Here is a 17,819-nt window from a genome sequence, read left to right on the forward strand (position 1 = left end):
CTATCCTACAGTGCAGGGTGCTAAGTGCCGCTGGCCCCCCTGCACAGCCTAGGAAAGTAGGCAGCAGGAAGTGGAACAGATGGGCAGGACTAATGTTTTTTTTTATATTTTCAATAAATCAGAACTAAACACTATATTTTAAAGCACATTCTTTCAATACTTGATGATGAGTATAATTCATTGACAATAATTACACAGCCTTCCATTGTAAAATGAACACAACTAAAGCCTACTTACAACAAAGGGAACTGACATGATTATGTGAGTTTGCAGCAATATATGTGATTTCCTGCTATATATAAGTAGGAGTGCAACACAAAACCAGAAAATCCATCATTCAGGGAACCATGGCTGGAGTTGCACAAATCCCATTTATACTTTTTAACTCCGTATAACCATGTGTAACCTTTGTGTCACCTTTGCTCAGCAGCTGGAAGGCAAGCGGCAAATAATATGGTCCTCTACTTTGCCACCTAAGTAATATGACTGCAAGTCAGTCAGATGGATAACCTTTACTATACCTGTATACAAGTGTATTTACAATAAAGGAAGATATGTCAGCTATTGAAATTGCCCTGCCACCTAACTGAAGGAATTTATCAGAAATCAGACAAGTGAATGGTTTCTACTCATTAAAGGGGCCCAAAAGTCAAACATTAACAAACAGTTGTTACATAGTTACATAGGGTTGAAAAAAGACCAGTGTCCATCAAGTTCAACCCATCCAAGTAAACCCAGCACACCTAACCCACACCTACCAATCTATACACTCACATACATAAACTATAAATACAACCACTAGTACTAACTGTAGATATTAGTATCACAATAGCCTTGGATATTCTGATTGATCAAGAACTCATCCAGGCCCCTCTTAAAGGCATTAACAGAATCTGCCATTACCACATCACTAGGAAGGGCATTCCATAACCTCACTGCCCTCACCGTGAAAAACCACCTACGCTGCTTCAAATGGAAGCTCCTTTCCTCTAATCTAAAGGGGTGACCTCTGGTGCGTTGATTGTTTTTATGGGAAAAAAGAACATCCCCCATCTGCCTATAATCCCCTCTAATGTACTTGTACAGAGTAATCATGTCCCCTCGCAAGCGCCTCTTTTCCAGAGAAAACAACCCCAACCTCGACAGTCTCACCTCATAGTTTAAATCTTCCATCCCCTTAACCAGTTTAGTTGCACGTCTCTGCACTTTCTCCAGCTCATTAATATCCTTCTTAAGGACTGGAGCCCAAAACTGCACTGCATACTCAAGGTGAGGCCTTACCAGGGACCTATAAAGGGGCAAAATTATGTTCTCATCCCTTGAGTCAATGCCCTTTTTTATACAAGACAGCACTTATTTGCTTTAGTAGCCACAGAATGACACTGCCTGGCATTAGACAACTTGTTATCAACAAAAACCCCTAGATCCTTCTCCATTAAGGATACCCCCAACACACTACCATTCAGTTGTGTATGAACATAAAAGGTTAGATCTAGCTAACACAACACAAGAAAGCAAAACTGAACCTACCAGAGGCCCTGGAACCTTGGTTTGATCTACCCCTCTTGCAGAAGATGTGACATTAACGGATTCTGAAATAATACGTTTCTCTGGAGCGGCACTGACCCCAGGGAATGGTTTAGGTGAATGACTTCTTCTAATGCTTTCCTTTTCATCTGGCTCATCATTCTCTTCACTCCGTTTAATTCTGTTGGGTTTCTCCTCAACTTTAATGTAGGAGTTAAATGCTGAATTATTCTTTGTTGAACCAAGATCCCCATTGTACTTAAAAGAATCGTCTACCTAAAAAAAAAAAACCCCTTTCAGTCATTTTTTCAGTGAAGCCAAAAATATATACAAAAAATGTATGAGGAATCATTACTATTATTAAAAGACAACACTCAAAGATACTCTTGTCAAATTAAACCAGTTTTATTCAAAATACAGGTATTGGAATTGTTATTTGGAAACTTGTTATCCAGAAAGCGTTGAGTTACAGGAAGGCCATCTCCCATAGAATTTATTTTAATCAAATAATTAAAAACATTTTAAATGATCTCTCTCGGTAATATTAAACAATACCTTGGACTTGGTCCTCACTAAAGATATAATAAATTCTTATTGGGGACAAAACAATTCTATTGGGTAAATGTAATGTTTAAATGACTTTTTTTCGCAGACTTAAGGTATTGAGTTCTAAATTACAGAAAGGTCCCTTATCCAAAAAAGCCCGTGTGCTGAGAACTTCAAATAACAGGTCCCATACCTGTATCTACCAGCTATTAGGAGGGTGGGTTCCTTTGTGTGAGAGGCAAACAAAAGGTGTATATGTAGGGAACTCAACATACAAAGCAACTAGGTCCCGGTAGAAGCTTATTCTGTATCACTGCACCTTAAATACTTTATAAAAGACCTTTCATTTCTAGGTGTCCATATACATCTAATAAACCCTCCCTCTTCCAGGGAGGAGTTAGGTTGGAGCAGAAATCTATTTGAGCAGCAAATAATGTGAAACATGTCCTTTTATGAGATTTGGTTCACACATCCATGATTTTATGATATGTTAAACAAAGGGCTGTATAATGGATTCAGAACATTCTTCTATAATATTTTGGCCAATGAAGTACACAGTTTTAACAACTTCTAGGAAGGAATACTTTCATGAATATATACCAGTTAAAAAAGCTGTACTTCAACAACAATTGGAGGCTCAGTGTTGTCCTTTACTGAGATAAGGTGTGAGTTATGTAAAACAATTATTTTTTAAATGGTTTGAAATGAATGCTAAATGATTCAACAAAGAAAAAGCAGAGTTAACGTTAGCAAATATATACAACTGTCGATATTAAGTTTAACCATTTTGAAGCTTAGATTTTCAGGCCAATACTCTTAGCTATATAAACCATTAATATCAAATTAATATCAGTTTCCAACCAATATTTTACATAAAAAAAAACAAACAAACTGGTTTTCCTTACTGTGAAAGATCTAGGAAGTGACGTGATTCCCTTTGACTGGATTCCAAATGGCCTGGGGGTAACTACTGACGTTATTCTTGAAGTATCATTTTTCTGGTAACTCCTTGGCAAAGAAGCTAAACCTGGAATAGGTTTACTTTCTGTAACAAAGGAGCTGTAAGAATGCTGCTCGCCTAGCAGGCTACTGGAATTCATAGGTGGGCCATTGTCTTGCTTTTCATAACTTGTGATGGAATGAATTGTTTCTTTCTTATTGCTGTAAGGTGCGCCGGATTCCACTGTGTAAGTTCTTTCAAATAGCGATCTGGATGTTTTGGTATTAGAATTTTCTGGGCCCTGCTCGACGTAACTGGTATTTGCCTTTGAAGAGTAAGTTCCATCTGTTTCAAATGTAGAATTAGATGTTGGAAGCAGTTCGGATATTACACCTCTGTCGTTTTCCTTGTTTTGGACACTGGATGTGCCCTTACCCATGGAATAGGGGGCTTCTACTGCAACAGTATAGCTTCTTTCCAGCATACGCTTTGAAGGTGCATCACCAAAAACATCATCATTGGAAGAGTACATTTTCCTGTCTTCTGAACTTTCTTTGCTCATGTAATAATTATCTTGATTTCGGGTTTCCCTTTGCACAAAATAATGAAAGGTGAATACTAATATATATTACAATATAAATTGATTTACCTGGAATTCAGAAAGCAGAATATTTATATTTAATAAGTTCTGGGGAAAAAATTAATTTTAAACTAGCGTTTCCCTAACTAGTGAATCACAGTTAATTTTATACAACTGTATATAAAAGACACAATAAGTCAGTATCATATCATTTCTTGAATAGGCAACAGTAACTTTTCCTGATATTCTACATTCGTAACTGGACATTCTCATATAAACATTTCAGAGTTTAGATTAGGGTTTTTCCTATACAGAGATGCTGTATAGCCTCCTATTTGTGTCTGTATGTTACACATCCAACTAGAGGCTTACGAGCAACATGTTGCTCACCAACCCCTTTGATGTTGCCCCCAGTGGCCTCAGAGCAGGTGCTCAGTTTTGAATTTCTGACTTAGAGGCAAGTTTTCGAGGCATAAACCCATGTATAATGCCACACAGAGCCTCCTGTAGTCTGCCAGTCCACCTGGGGCTACAACATAACCAATCGCTGCACTTACTGGCCACCCCTAGTAAGGTTTTCATGCTTTGTTGCTCTCTAACATTTTTTATATTTAAATGTTGCACACAGCTAAAAAATGCTGGGGACCCCTGACCTAGACTGTCAACTCTATAAGGCAGTGACCTCCTTCCTCTTGTCTCAACACTTAAATGGACAGTATAGGCCTAAAAACACCTTTATTTAAAGTGATCACAATAAATAGGTCTTGTGTTAAAATAACATTTTACCTTCTGTTTTGGTAATTAGTTTTACCAGCTATTTTAAAGTTCTGCGGAATCAGAAAGTGACAGGAAGTACTAAAGTGAAATTGGCTTCCTATTCCTGTTTAGTTCCAGAACTACCAGAAAGCATAGATATTCATTAATGAAACAATAGGCAAAAAGTATGTTCAGAACAAGCTAACATTCAGCTAATGTTGAAAAGGGGTGTATACCGCCCCTTTAATCTTAAATGTAAATGTATTTTTGTATTTATCACATATTCTATTATTGCTTTGATCCCATGCTATTCTATCAATGTAATTTGGCACTATGTGGCATCACACAGTATAGATTACTAGTAATAGAAGTGCCAGGCACACCATAGTATTTGGCATGGCAAACAGAATATTGACATGTTCTAAGATGATTATCCACAACCAAGAGCACTGTCATGTGTGCCAAGTGCTTTACAAGAATGTATTTAAATTAAATGAACAACTGAAGCAAGGGGAACAAAAAAAGGCTATGGGTATATATAAGATTTGAAAAATTGTATCTCTCAACTTATTGCCGCACTTCAATTTTTTTTGTTTGGTCCAGACATACACTGCTTTTTCAATCCTTCCCAAAACTCCTGTGCCTACCTCTCCTGTTGCATCTCTCGGAATGTTTTGTATGTTCGCTCTGGACTTTCATATGATATCTTTTCCAACTCTTCTCTCTCTTCTTTCTTCTTCTGCATATCTGAAGTGAAGCTTTTCCGTCGACTCTTCCATTTTGCTAAATCCTGGGAATTATATTACACAAATAAACCAAAATAATTTGGTTTTAGAATACAAAGACAGACTTATTCACATAATGTCACCAGCTATGAAACTATTTAGTCACAAGTATGCATAAAAGGTTTATAAATGTTAATTCTAAAAATAATATTACAGCAATTAGATGTTTTATTGCAAGAGCTTTAACAACTAGACTTGGTCATTAGTTTTACATGCAATACTTGATATTATCAACACTATTTTTCATTTAGCTTTAATAGGGGTCAGAGAGAAGGTTATATATAAAAGGAACCACTTAGTGCATGGTATAGTAATTTAATCTGAAGAGAAACATTTCACCAAAGTTCTGAGCACAGGCCAGCCTTGTCCTCAGGGGTTGGATTACCCATTAGGGCCCTAAGTTCTAGCCTAGGGCCAGCCTAATGTCAGGGGCTGGACCCAGAAGCTGTAAAATGAATGCTGCAGATGCATTGGGATCGTGAATCCAATTGCATCACTTAATTCTGATTTCAGAGGCTCCACCTACTGGTTGCACTGTATACAGCTCCAGCTCTACCAGGTATGTCTGAGGCACTACCGTGCCTAGGGCCCCATTAATATAACTTTGCATGTCTTTATCGCCTGCTATAGGAAAAATGGTAAATATAGAGTCACATTGCAGCCTACTTCTGCAACCATATCGTGTAGATGTGCTAGTTAGGGAATGGGTAGTAAGCAGGAGAGGTGATATGGTAGGCCTATGGTAAGTGAAGACTGTGTGCAAATCAAATCATCAAATATGCAGATTTCATACTGAAAGACCAGTCAATGCCATCATAGCAGCGTACCATCATATTTAGGTAATATAACAGGATGTGAATTACAAAATCCCCTGAGACCATTTAAATGGAAATTGTCACCATAAAATAATGTGAAAAATATATTGCAGCTATCCTATATAATTATTAGCAGAGTTCATAATAGTAAAAAAGGAATGGTGTCAAGTTTTGCTGACCCTTCTGTATAGACCACCATGTAATTATGCAGTATGTCTAATGTTCCATTAACTGCCTTCATGCGTATTTTTAAACACTCACATCCTGCCACTTCTGATCCTGGTCCTGTAGCTGAGTTCTTATCTTCTGCAATTCTTCAAAGCGAACTTGTCTGTTGCTAATCAGCTCATCTGCGGTGATTGCTTCCAATGACTTGCTCCTTTAATTAGAAAGATTAAAAATAGCATTTTAAGTGCTATCAAAACCCAAGTGAATTTCTCAATGCCATTATCTGCTGTGTCTGTGATAACAGGAGGGGTTTCACACACTACCCAAGCTGCCACTGACTAACAAATAGTGTACTAGGAAAAGAGTTAGGGCTCTGGCACACGGGGGAGATTAGTCGCCCACGATAAAACTCCCTGTTCGCGGGCGACTAATCTCCCCGGGTTGCCTACCCCTGCCATCCCACCAGTGAACATGTAAGTCGCCGGCGGGATGGCAGACGCGGCGGCGCGATTTCGCGCAAATCGCCGAAAAAGACTCGCGAGTCTTTTTCGGCGAATCCCTGAAATTGCCCCGCCGCGTCTGCCATCCCGCCGGCGACTTACATGTTCGCCAGTGGGATGGCAGGGGTAGGCAACTCGGGGAGATTAGTCGCCCGCGAACAGGGAGTTTTATCGCGGGCGACTAATCTCCCCCGTGTGCCAGAGCAACGGGTTTATTTAGATGCAAATATTCATTTCAAGCAATATATCACTTTTTAAGTGTAGTCTGTCCCTAAATGAGAAAAACATAAGGGACAAATTATGGCAGCAAAGAACTTCTGGCATGGTATAAAATCAGTGCCGATAACACCCTACGTAATGCTACAAAAGCAAAACATAATACCATTTTAACATGTTTAGGCTGTAGAAAAATAATAATAGTCCATACAGTTAAAAGGTATCTAAAAATGCCAAAAATTTAAATTGCTTGGGATGGGATTCTAAGCACTTTTGCAATTCACATTCATTTTCTGTTCCTAGTGGTTTCTGTGATGTTTGCAGTTTTATACAGCTTTATACTGCTAGGCAGGCTTATCTTTCATAATAAACCTTAATCAGGACAAGCCACACTCAAATTATCTTGACAATTGTGATCTCTTTGGTTTATGGTCACCTCTGTAGCATGTATGTGTGTCCGCTGTATACTATTTATTTGCCTTCCCTATGATTTAAAATGGGGGCCTTTGCATATTTATGACTTTTTGTTCATAGCTTCTTATCAACGTATATTTTTAATAATTGTTTAAAAGATATATACCCTATTCCTGTATGCTACTGCATACTGAATAAACTGCTTTCATGGTAAAAGAGATATTAATGAAATCAAAGGCAACACAGTTTAAAAGCCCCCCTGAAGATGGAATGTCCTATCCCCAAGTTTCCCTTACACGTGTGTACCTGTGACCACTGGTCGCAGGAAAGATCGTTCGTTCCCTCCATTAATGTTCAGGGCTGAATCGTCAGATATGGAGGTAGAAACAATAGGAATGCTACCTCTCCCTGCCGATTCAGCCCTAAACGTAGATATTTTAAGCCTCTAATATAAGTGGGTTAAACTAAAAAAAAAAAAAAAAAAATTCCTAAACTTTTTGCCAAGTACTTCTATGAAAGTTGGTTATTTACACTGCACCCCCCCCCCCCCCCCTTCCTTTCTACCTTGGGACAAACAGTCTCAGTGGACTAGTAGTTTGTTTTATCTGCTTCTCTTGTGCTCTTCAGGACCAGGAAGCGACAGGAAGTACTATAGTGAAACTGGTTTCATTTTTCATTTTTGTGTATATATAACAAGAGTCGAAAACAATAGTCACAACAGTCAAAAAGCAGGTTCAACACAAGCCTTATTCATTGAGCTCATGTTGAAAATGGAAGCATACGGTCTTTTTCTAGGTCACAAATATAAACAATAATTCATATATCCAGTGATATTTTCCAGTGAAGTAAGCAAGTAAGTTAGTGTAGTCATTCAAATACACAGAGAACATTTTTCTTGTAAAAGTTATAAGGTGTATATATGCCTCTAGCTAAGATAATGTACCAAATACTCAAGTACAAAAGAATGTGAACAATCTAAACACTGTAGAACCAGAGCACCACTTGTCACGCTACTTTTTCTTAAGTGTGAGCTATTAGAACTGCTTAGACTGTAGATAAAAGCCCAGAAACAAGGTCATCTTTGCAGGCCACTTTATACAATATAGCCTCAGGTAAAATGTGCAAGAAAATAGGTATAATATATTAAAAATCCATCAGCCTGTCTTCTGTTACTATAAGAATGAAATTAATTTGGTAATCCTAGTTAGGTTTTAATTCCTGAAAACCCTTTCCCTTGCAAGCTGACACAACCATTAATTTCAATTAGCAAAACTAAAGAATCAAGGTTAATGCATGGTCCCCACCTGGGTACAGACCCAGACTCCACTTTTTTTTTTTTTAACTCTTCCATATTCCCCCACCGCCTCATATAGAGCTATACAGAGAGATCCAATGGAGCCCTTGGGTTAAACACAGTGTTGTGTAAAGTTTTCAAGGTACCCCAGCAAAAAATTACTGCCACAATCATTACACAACAAGCTATCCTAATGTTAATGTTCAAAATCTAAGGGTGTGGAAACAAGTGAACTGCCTGTAAAATTGCCAATATGCTGATTATGTAATAGTCTGGATCATATCCTGTCAAATAATCTGATAGCAGCACCGCAGTGAAACTAAAAAGCTTGTGGTGGAGAGCTGAAGTTGACATTTTTTTTTATCACTCTGATATCTTTAGCACTTGGCTGTTTTTACTTTCTTAGCTTGAGTACACCACATAGAATAAATATTATATATATTATTAATATTATATATTATACAGTCAATGCAGCCGGTACGTATACTGGATAGTAGTCCAGTATGAAGGTAACAAATCCACCAAAAGAAAAAGAAACAACACAAATTGGGAAATGGCAAGGTGGGAGTAAAGAAAAAAAACATTTGGACTGCTACTACAGTAATAATAGCAAAACTAGCAGTTTTGGTAAAGAGGTTTATAGAGAAGGTGTAATATGGAGCGGGCTTAGGAATGAACCTGTTAAACTCATCCCCAGGAATGTTGCTCAGTAATCATTCACTTACATAACAGACATAAATACAACATAATGTTAGATACATGTGTCTAGGTGTCACTTTACGTGTTTTTATTGGGCAGGGTATGTGTTCATGGATGGGCAAGCAGAACAAAACAGATTTAAAAGATTTTTCTAGTATGAATACAATAAAAGGGTTATCATTTTGCAGCTGCATCGCTACTAAACATGTTCTGTTTGAGGTTATTCAGGATTTCAATTCCCAAGAAAGTCACTTGACTTTCAAAGAGAGCTGTGCTGCAAACTATTATTGCATGGCTAAAACCAATAACAATTAACAAGGTGTGGTGTGTTATTACACTGGGATTGATATAGCTTCATGAAAATTATGTACATTTCTAAACAGACAATAGAAACTGTCTGAAGTGTTTTAACATTCTGGGATTGAATTTATTATAAAATATTAAAAATGCTATATTGTAAAAATATATTTCTAGTACGGCAAAAATGCTGGAATGCTGTATGAATTTGATGTAATTCTGTGCATTCTTCACTCTTAGTACAATAGATGATAGAATGTATAGGGAAGACAGACAAGTTACAAAGACCTAGTGCCTACATTTCTGTGTTCCTCTTTATTCAGTGGGGAATTTGGATCCTGCTTGCAGGAAATTAGCCAGTAAGAAGTCTGATAAAGTCAAGCTTGCATGACAAAAATTATCATGAGCACTGGTTTACTTCAATATACGTATGGCATCTACGATATGGAATACTTGGGACCTAGGGTATTCCAGCTAAAAGTCTCTCTGTAATTTGCTACATGGCTCTTTAAAGCTACTTAAAAAAACTATTAAAAATCAAGTGAAGTACTTAAGTAATGTTTAATTATTATAGGGAAAAAATGAAATGATTCAAAACATTAGAATTGCTAGAATTGTTTGGTTAAAAAAGATGGAAAATGGCATAGCTGTATTTTGCAGTTTTCTGACTAATGTGTTTCCAGTTAATAGATCCCTAACCTGTGCCAAGAAACACCTTTGAATGCATCTCTTGTTTAATTGGGCAAGATAATCTGACAATGCCTACCCATGGTGGTTTAAAATATAAAGGCATAACACTAAAAGCTCCGAAGCAGTGAATAAAGAGCAATAGGTGCCATGCTGCAGATGTTAGAATATAAAGCTCTCCTGGCAAGGTTACTGCTCATAGAAAAGAATCGCCTATTATGTCCCTTGGATACAACGCAAGCAAAAGTTGCTTTCTACCGTGTCAATAGCAGCCTTTTTTGGAACTTTTTATTGTTAAAGTGAGTAAAAGCTGGCTAAAGCAAAGCAAGAATTCTATTCCTAAATCATTAAAAAACCACCCTACCCAGCATTTATAAGCAGCATGCACATATTGTCCTGCCCTGTTTTAACCTCCACAGACTCCATTTTGCTATACAAAGCAAACAAAATGTGACGCAGCCCAAACAGCTGAAGCAACATAATGCTTGTAAAAATGGAGTATGGACTTACCCTGAGTTAATGGATAGCTTTTCCTTAAGTCTGAGAAACAAAATAGTTATAGACATTCAATTCAAATTGAATAAAACATTTACAATACTCAATATATAATACAAACAAATTCAGTTTGTTATAAAAAGCCAAGTCAGGATGCAAACCAAAATACTGCAGTCTTAACAAAAACTTAAAAAACCACAATCACACGATTCAAATATACAAAACAAACACACACCATGGACATGCAATGTTTGCCTAGTTCTGTTTAATCAAAAGACATTCTAGGCCAAAACAGCTCTCTCTGACGGCAACACATGTGCCAGACTGAAACATAACATCTGACGATTGTACAAAAGCAAGAGGGTTTGTACTGTGCCACCTCCCTTCCCTCCTCCACCTGCGCAGCCCTGAATGGCTTTCTAATCTTTGTATAGCCAAATAAAGCATACATAGGTGCCACATTCACGCAGAAGTGGAATTTGCATAAGAAATGATTACATATTGTGTACTAAAAGAAAATAGCAAACATGTTTCACATATTTCTCTTTGTTATTCAAGCAAAAGTTTTTTTTTTCTTTACTAAAACTAGAAAACCACTAAGAATTGCTGATTCATAAGCATGGTAAGGAAGTTTTAATTATTAAAAAAAACAAAAAAAAAAAACAAAAAGCATGCTGCTAATAACTTGCAAACATCCAGGAGCACATCAAAGTGCTATCTGACCTTTCAACCAGCAGTCTTTTCTTATGCCTTGCTTTGCTGGCCTCCCTAATCCATTCCCACTTTTTGAAGTCCTTGTCATTGCAGGGCCCAGGAATAAAACTTTTTGGTGTTAAAGAATTGGAAGTCTGACACAAGTTTACTTTCCTAGTCAACATATCATCTTTCTTCAGTTTGTCAGACATTTTTATCACACCGCCACACTTATCCTCTTTAGCAGATTCTTGCTTTTTAGTCACAGTGCAAAGGAATTTGGATTGTATATTTTCTGGTAGAGTCCATGGCTCTGGAAAAGGCACAGGGTGGTAATTGTCCGGAGCACCTGATAAATGTATTTCCTTTGGTTCATTCTGAACTCTGCGTATCGTCATATCATCCTTCACTAAATCTGGAAGTTCTGAATCCTCCAGCTTTGATTGACATATAATATCTTTTTCTATCTCACAGACACGAACTAAAGGAGTCCCAAGGTTGATAACTTGATTGAGATGAAAGGTTCTGGTTTTCCGTGTAAAAAAATCATCATTTTGTAGATTGGGCAACATTTCCATGGTGTCTTCATTCTGATTGCTTGGCTTCTGACAGGAAGTAACAACTCTAGGACCAGATGTAGGGTCACTTTTTGTTTTAGATGTCAAGGCATCATATGACATCTTTTGTAGCGCCTGAAGTAATAAAAATTGACTGAAGTAGCCAAAAATATGGAGATAAAATGGAAAGGAACCCATGAGAAGCAGTTACATGGACAGTTAATCATGAAAACTATTGATAAATTCTTTTAAAATAAAGGATATTTAAACAGAAAAGCATGCTGAAAATTGTAATAAAATCTAGCATCTTTCTGATTGGGCAGAATGGTGCAAAAATAAAATACATTTTATAAAATGACCGAAATTCCCAAAGGTAAAATAGGTCAACCATGCAAATCATGCAATTTATGCACCTTGGTTTTTCGGATGCATCTGTGTCATCCATGTCCTTTTTTGTGCATGAGGAGGACTGTGAAACAGGATCTCTGTTCAATGCTGAATCAACATTTTCCGTCAAAGCTGACCCATGGCCAGATGTCAACAGAAAGCTGAAATTCTGCGCAGAATTCTTACTGTATTTTAATTATACGAAATTAAGGGAATTAGGAAAAGGAAAAAAACTTTAAAGTGCGAGGAAACCAATTAATGCTGGTAAAATAAAATATCTGTTTATGAATTGTGTGCCGTGTTTGACAATTTTTGTAATCACTTAAGCCAAACTTAAAATGAGCACACAAAGAGTTAAATACAATTACAATAAATGTATGCCTCTACGTTGCCTCAATGAGAGAATAAAGTTCAGTGGAGAACAGTATGTCACACTGAACACTACAAGATGTGAGTAGAATTATTAACATGTTTTTATAAATATTGACTGGCTCAAATTCTCAGCTCTCCCATTAGAAGCATTTCTTCAATGAATTAAACAAGCCATGCAGGACAAACCTGAAACCCTGAAACTCATTGTACCAGGGTCTTGAACACATTCCTTTTCGAATTTGCTTTCTAAGTTGATCATCCTCTTGTGCAGAGAAATTGGGCAAAAACATATCAAATGAAGTCTTGGACTGAGGAGCAGGCACGCCAACTTTTCTTACATATAAATCATCATTCACAATATTTGGAACATCTCTTGTAAAGTCGTCATCTTCATCTGATGTCAGACTGGAGTATTCAAAGGAATCCTTTAACACAGTTTTAGTTTGCTTCTGTCCATCAGTTTTCTGGTCTTGGCTAATATACAAAACACCCATCCAGTTAGCATATTTCCCCTGTCTACATTAAATAGCATTCTCAGCATGCTTAAATGCAGATGCCCATAAGAGCTGTCCAATAATTAGTTCCTCTTGATGCTGTACATGGTTAATTTGCCAAGAACAAACATGTTAGTGGGATATTTGCTTGTTAGATTAATTTGAAAGTATTTAATGGAAAGATTTCTATCAATTTATAGCTGGCAAAGGTTCGTATCAATTCATACCTAGCAAAGCAAATGTTGCAGTTTCTAACCTGTGTGGCAGTGTCTGAGAGGTGGGTGGCATAACCTTACTTAAAAGGTGATTTTGACATTTTAAAAAATGACCAGAGGTGGTAGAAATAGGTGACTTGTTGTTTAAATGAAATTTTCTCTGTGCAAAATCATCAAGCACCAAATCCGGCAGTGGCCCATCATCCTCAGAGTCCGAATTGCTTGAAAAAGAGGAAGTCCATGATGAAGTTTTACAAACATGATGACTTACATGATGGCTTACCATGCACATGTATAGCTGAAAGGACTTAACGTTATAGCAATATGTTCCACACAGATTAAAAAAAAAAAAAAAGAAAAAAGGGTCATGATGACTTTTACAGACATGAAAAATGAATAGCTTAACATAAACATGTATCCCTGAATAGAGTTAAGCTATAGCAATATACAAATAATCTGTGAGCATAAATTATTCTTAGCTTCTACCTGAAAGAAAAATGCATCAGAAACAAAATGCAAAGTATTGTCTGCAAATAAAGACGTTAGTAGGCCAAAGGACTGCATTACACTACCTGGAAAATGTTCCATCTGGCTCAGTGAAAACTGGGCTTGCCCAGCTCCTCCTGTTGTCCTCATTTTTGTCTATACGCTTTTTTCTGAGCGGTGCTGGCATGTAATTGAACTGTTTGACTTTATTTGGTAGAAACTTATTAAAAGTTGTGGTCGCTTTAGGCTCCATCGCTGACAACCTACGGTAGGACATGTCGTCTTTGCTGCTGTCCTGCATTTTGTCGGTAAGTTCAGATTCTGTCTCACTTTCTCCACCTGTAAACAGGTTAAAAAAAACATGTTTTAGCAATCACAGAAGAAAATCATCTGCTCTCAAAACAATATCACATACCTTCTAAACTAGCAGTGTATATGAAAAAGCCTTTCATGACTGTTGCCATGATACTGGTGTTTGTAATCAGAATCCAAGCCATTGTATAACAAATTCATTTTTATAGTAGAAAGGAATGAAAGATACTCGAGTATTATGAAGTATACTTCCAATACCAGAAAAAACAATACTGTACAGTAAGCTCAGGAACATACCTTCACTGCTCCCTTTAATGGTTGTGTCTGATGAGAAACTTGTATAAGACTTGGAACCAAAAGAGTCCAAACTGTCCCAGGAGTCGTCTCTTTTATGTATAGGGGGTGACGTAAGACTGTCTCTTTGTTCACTGTACCACAAATCACTACAACCACTATCTCTGCCACTTCGTTTGGAGCTGGTGGATTCCTCAAGTGCCTAAATTACAGAACAAGTGTGAACGTCAGTATTGATTTTCAGATTCTTCACAGAATATGCGAAGACAAACAGCATGAGTTAGTCTGCAGCAGGAAAAAATGTTACGTTGAGGAAGCACCATTTATAGTTCAAAAACATTACAAAAAATATTAAATGCTAAATGACAAAAAGAATTAAATATCTACAATTAAGTGAATTTTAAGCAAATTGTCCTTTAAATGACTTCGGTTGCCTACAAAATACTTTTACCTTTCCTAGCACTAACAAGCCTCTCCTCCTATGCAAATCCAAAACCCACACAAATAAAGGGATGACATAATAGCAAATAAAGGGATGACACAATAGCTTAAGAAATCAATCAAATCAAGAATTCTTTTGCACATATTGTTTTCTGGAACTAAACTATGACTCACAGGCATAGCAATCTGAAAGCCCTTCAACTAGCACCGAGTGTCTGTTTGGTAAGGTGTGTATGAAACCAGTCTGCATGCATATCAGCCCTAACATACAGGATTAGGTAACACAGTTTCATTTCTCTGGCACACCTTTCTTTACGGCCTATTTTTGTTTTCAACTTTAATGCAAAGCTGCAAGACCAGAAATTTAACCCAAAATTCCTAACCAAGTGCAATGTAGCATGACTGATTAGAAAAGGCTAAAATTAGACAGTCATTTTAAATTAAAAAAAGGTTACTTTTTAGAAACTGTAAGAAAGCATGCACTTTTTTTCTGCAAAACTATTTTTTAATAAGTAACTAACGCTCTTAAACTGTGGATCATGGGTTAGGATCAAGAAACTCTGATGTTAAGATAACAATTATATAGTTATAACATAAAAGTTACAGGTCAGTCTGACAGATTTTATTAGCCACAAATGGAGCACTGCCCACCCTTAAATAATTTCTCTGGAGAGCTCAAATGGTAAAACTTTTTATGATTATTTGCCTTCAACTAACATTGAATTCTTTTATGGGACAAGCATAGATGTTTATACCTTAATCAATGTTTGCCCCAATAATCCTTCAAAAGCCTTTAGATTCAGGTAAGGACCATTATAATATGAATCACTTTGTGCTTTCCTTCCAAGCCAATACAAAGTAATCAGAACCTGAAGAAAAAAAACAAATGCAACAATAATTACTAAATAGCAGGTTATTTGCCAAATTTGAAGATTTTACCAATTCCCTCATCAACTAAAATGACATACCCTGCGGCTCTTTACAATGATTATACATTATTTACATTACAAATATCAATTGAATGTGCTGGCACAAGTTTCCAAGGAACTGGCTGACAAGAGCTACTTATAACACTTCCCACTGTTAAGGTGGTCATACACCAATGAGGTGGCGATATCAGATTGATATCACCAATTGAAAAATAGGCTTCTTAAAATACCATGGGAATGAATAGAAAGTGGGTGAGTTTTTTTTTTTTATTAAACTCTAATATCACATTTTGATAAATCTGCCCCTAAGGGTCTATTTACAATATCATTCACAATGCCTTTTCAGACAAATGCAGAGACTATAGGTTTTGCATTGGTGTAAAATAAGTCATTCTATATATGACCCACACTAATCCTTAATTAATATTCAGAGAGGTACCTTATATTCCAAAATGAACAATACAGATGGGACCCATTATCCGGAAACTTGTTATCCAGAAAGTTCGAATAACAGAAGGCCATCTCTCAGACTCCAGTATAAAAAAATAATTCTAATTTTGAAAAAAAATTTTCCTTTTTTTCTGTGATAATAAAACAGTAACTTGCACTTGATCCGAACTACGATATAATGAAGAGGCAAAACAATCCTATTGGGTTTATTTAATGTTGAAATGATTTTTCAGTAGACTCGGAAAACAAAAAATGTAGGTCCTGAGCATTCTGTATAACAAGTTCCATACCTGTTCTATAATTTCATACATTTCATATGCAGATAGGCAACATTCATACATTTCATATGCAGATAGGCAACAGTTAGTTCCGACACCATAACTCTATGGCCTTGAACATCATTCTGCTTTGACAGGTAACTTATTAGGTTGCTAAATCCTGAGTTAAATGTGAGCGCATACTTTTTTTTTTTTTTTTACAATTTATGGCAAGGGGCTGTTGCCTTGCTTCCTGTGACCTCTACCAATGATTTCAAGTTACAATCCTCTATTCTAGCAGAAATGACATTTCATGCTCTTTTGTCATGGTCCCTCCAGGGGACATTATATTATATTATATAATGTTTGGGGTTTTTTTGCATTTCTTTGTGCATGTTTACACACAAAAAATATTTGGATTTACTGCAGAAAAGTAACTAATAAACCATATACATACATTTTTTAATCTTCTGTCAGTCTCTTCTGGCCTGAAAAACAAGAATAAATAAATAAAAAAAAAGATAATAAAGAAATGCTGTGCTACAGAATAATAAAAAATGCGTTATAAAAGAAAAGGATGGCATAGTCCCATAAGAAACACAACCAAATTAAACTATGATTTTGTTGGTTTGGAACAAGCAGATCTAATTAAAGGTGCACGCCCATTATTCCCACAGTACCTCTCAAGACATAGTTTTGAAATATACATGCAGACATTATCTAATTGAAATAGTGCTATAGATGTTTAGATTGTAAGCTCTTTTGGGCAGGGCCCTCTTCACCTCTTGTATTGGTTATTGATTGCTTTATATGTTACTCTGTATGTCCAATGTATGAAACCCACTTATTGTACAGCGCTGCGGAATATGTTGGCGCTTTATAAATAAATGTTAATAATAATAATAATGTTTAGTAGTAAAGTATCTTGTTCCAGTACAAAACCCCTTCTGATACAAGTTCTGCGCAAAACTAATAATTCAAACCCAGATCCGATCTGAAACCTGCTTTACCCACTACCCAACCCGACCCACAACTGCCTCATCCGCAAGTCAATTGATGTACCGCAGACCACCATTAAATAGGAAGTGCTGCTGCTAGAAACCAGAAGTGACATTATCACAAAGCAGACCCGAGCGGGGATCGTTTCGAAAAAGTGAAAGAATTTTCGGGCCTTTAAATTTTAAGTTACAATTGTTTAGTGGCTTATATGGAT

At 36.7% G+C, this 17,819-nt stretch overlaps 1 protein-coding gene across 15 annotated transcripts in view; it reads right to left on the reverse strand.

The window, feature by feature from the left end:
* lmo7 (LIM domain 7 protein) overlaps nt 1-17,819 on the reverse strand; it is a 115,994-nt gene that overhangs the window by 25,343 nt on the left and 72,832 nt on the right. For 9 of the 15 annotated variants that reach the window (XM_031897099.1, XM_031897097.1, XM_031897094.1 and 6 more), the window contains exons 6-18: nt 17,064-17,094; nt 15,726-15,839; nt 14,533-14,731; nt 14,010-14,262; nt 13,479-13,658; nt 12,915-13,202; nt 12,383-12,541; nt 11,443-12,123; nt 10,735-10,764; nt 6,211-6,328; nt 4,997-5,139; nt 2,979-3,603; nt 1,531-1,803 (exon numbers count right to left, since the gene is read on the reverse strand). In XM_031897099.1, the coding sequence (XP_031752959.1) occupies nt 1,531-1,803; nt 2,979-3,603; nt 4,997-5,139; nt 6,211-6,328; nt 10,735-10,764; nt 11,443-12,123; nt 12,383-12,541; nt 12,915-13,202; nt 13,479-13,658; nt 14,010-14,262; nt 14,533-14,731; nt 15,726-15,839; nt 17,064-17,094 (3,094 nt within the window). The remainder of the gene's footprint in view (nt 1-1,530; nt 1,804-2,978; nt 3,604-4,996; nt 5,140-6,210; nt 6,329-10,734; nt 10,765-11,442; nt 12,124-12,382; nt 12,542-12,914; nt 13,203-13,478; nt 13,659-14,009; nt 14,263-14,532; nt 14,732-15,725; nt 15,840-17,063; nt 17,095-17,819) is intronic. The other 6 variants (XM_031897105.1, XM_031897100.1, XM_031897102.1 and 3 more) reach the window with 4 other exon arrangements.

The sequence above is a fragment of the Xenopus tropicalis genome, chromosome 2 (assembly GCF_000004195.4).
Source record: "Xenopus tropicalis strain Nigerian chromosome 2, UCB_Xtro_10.0, whole genome shotgun sequence".
Lineage (NCBI taxonomy): Eukaryota > Metazoa > Chordata > Amphibia > Anura > Pipidae > Xenopus > Xenopus tropicalis.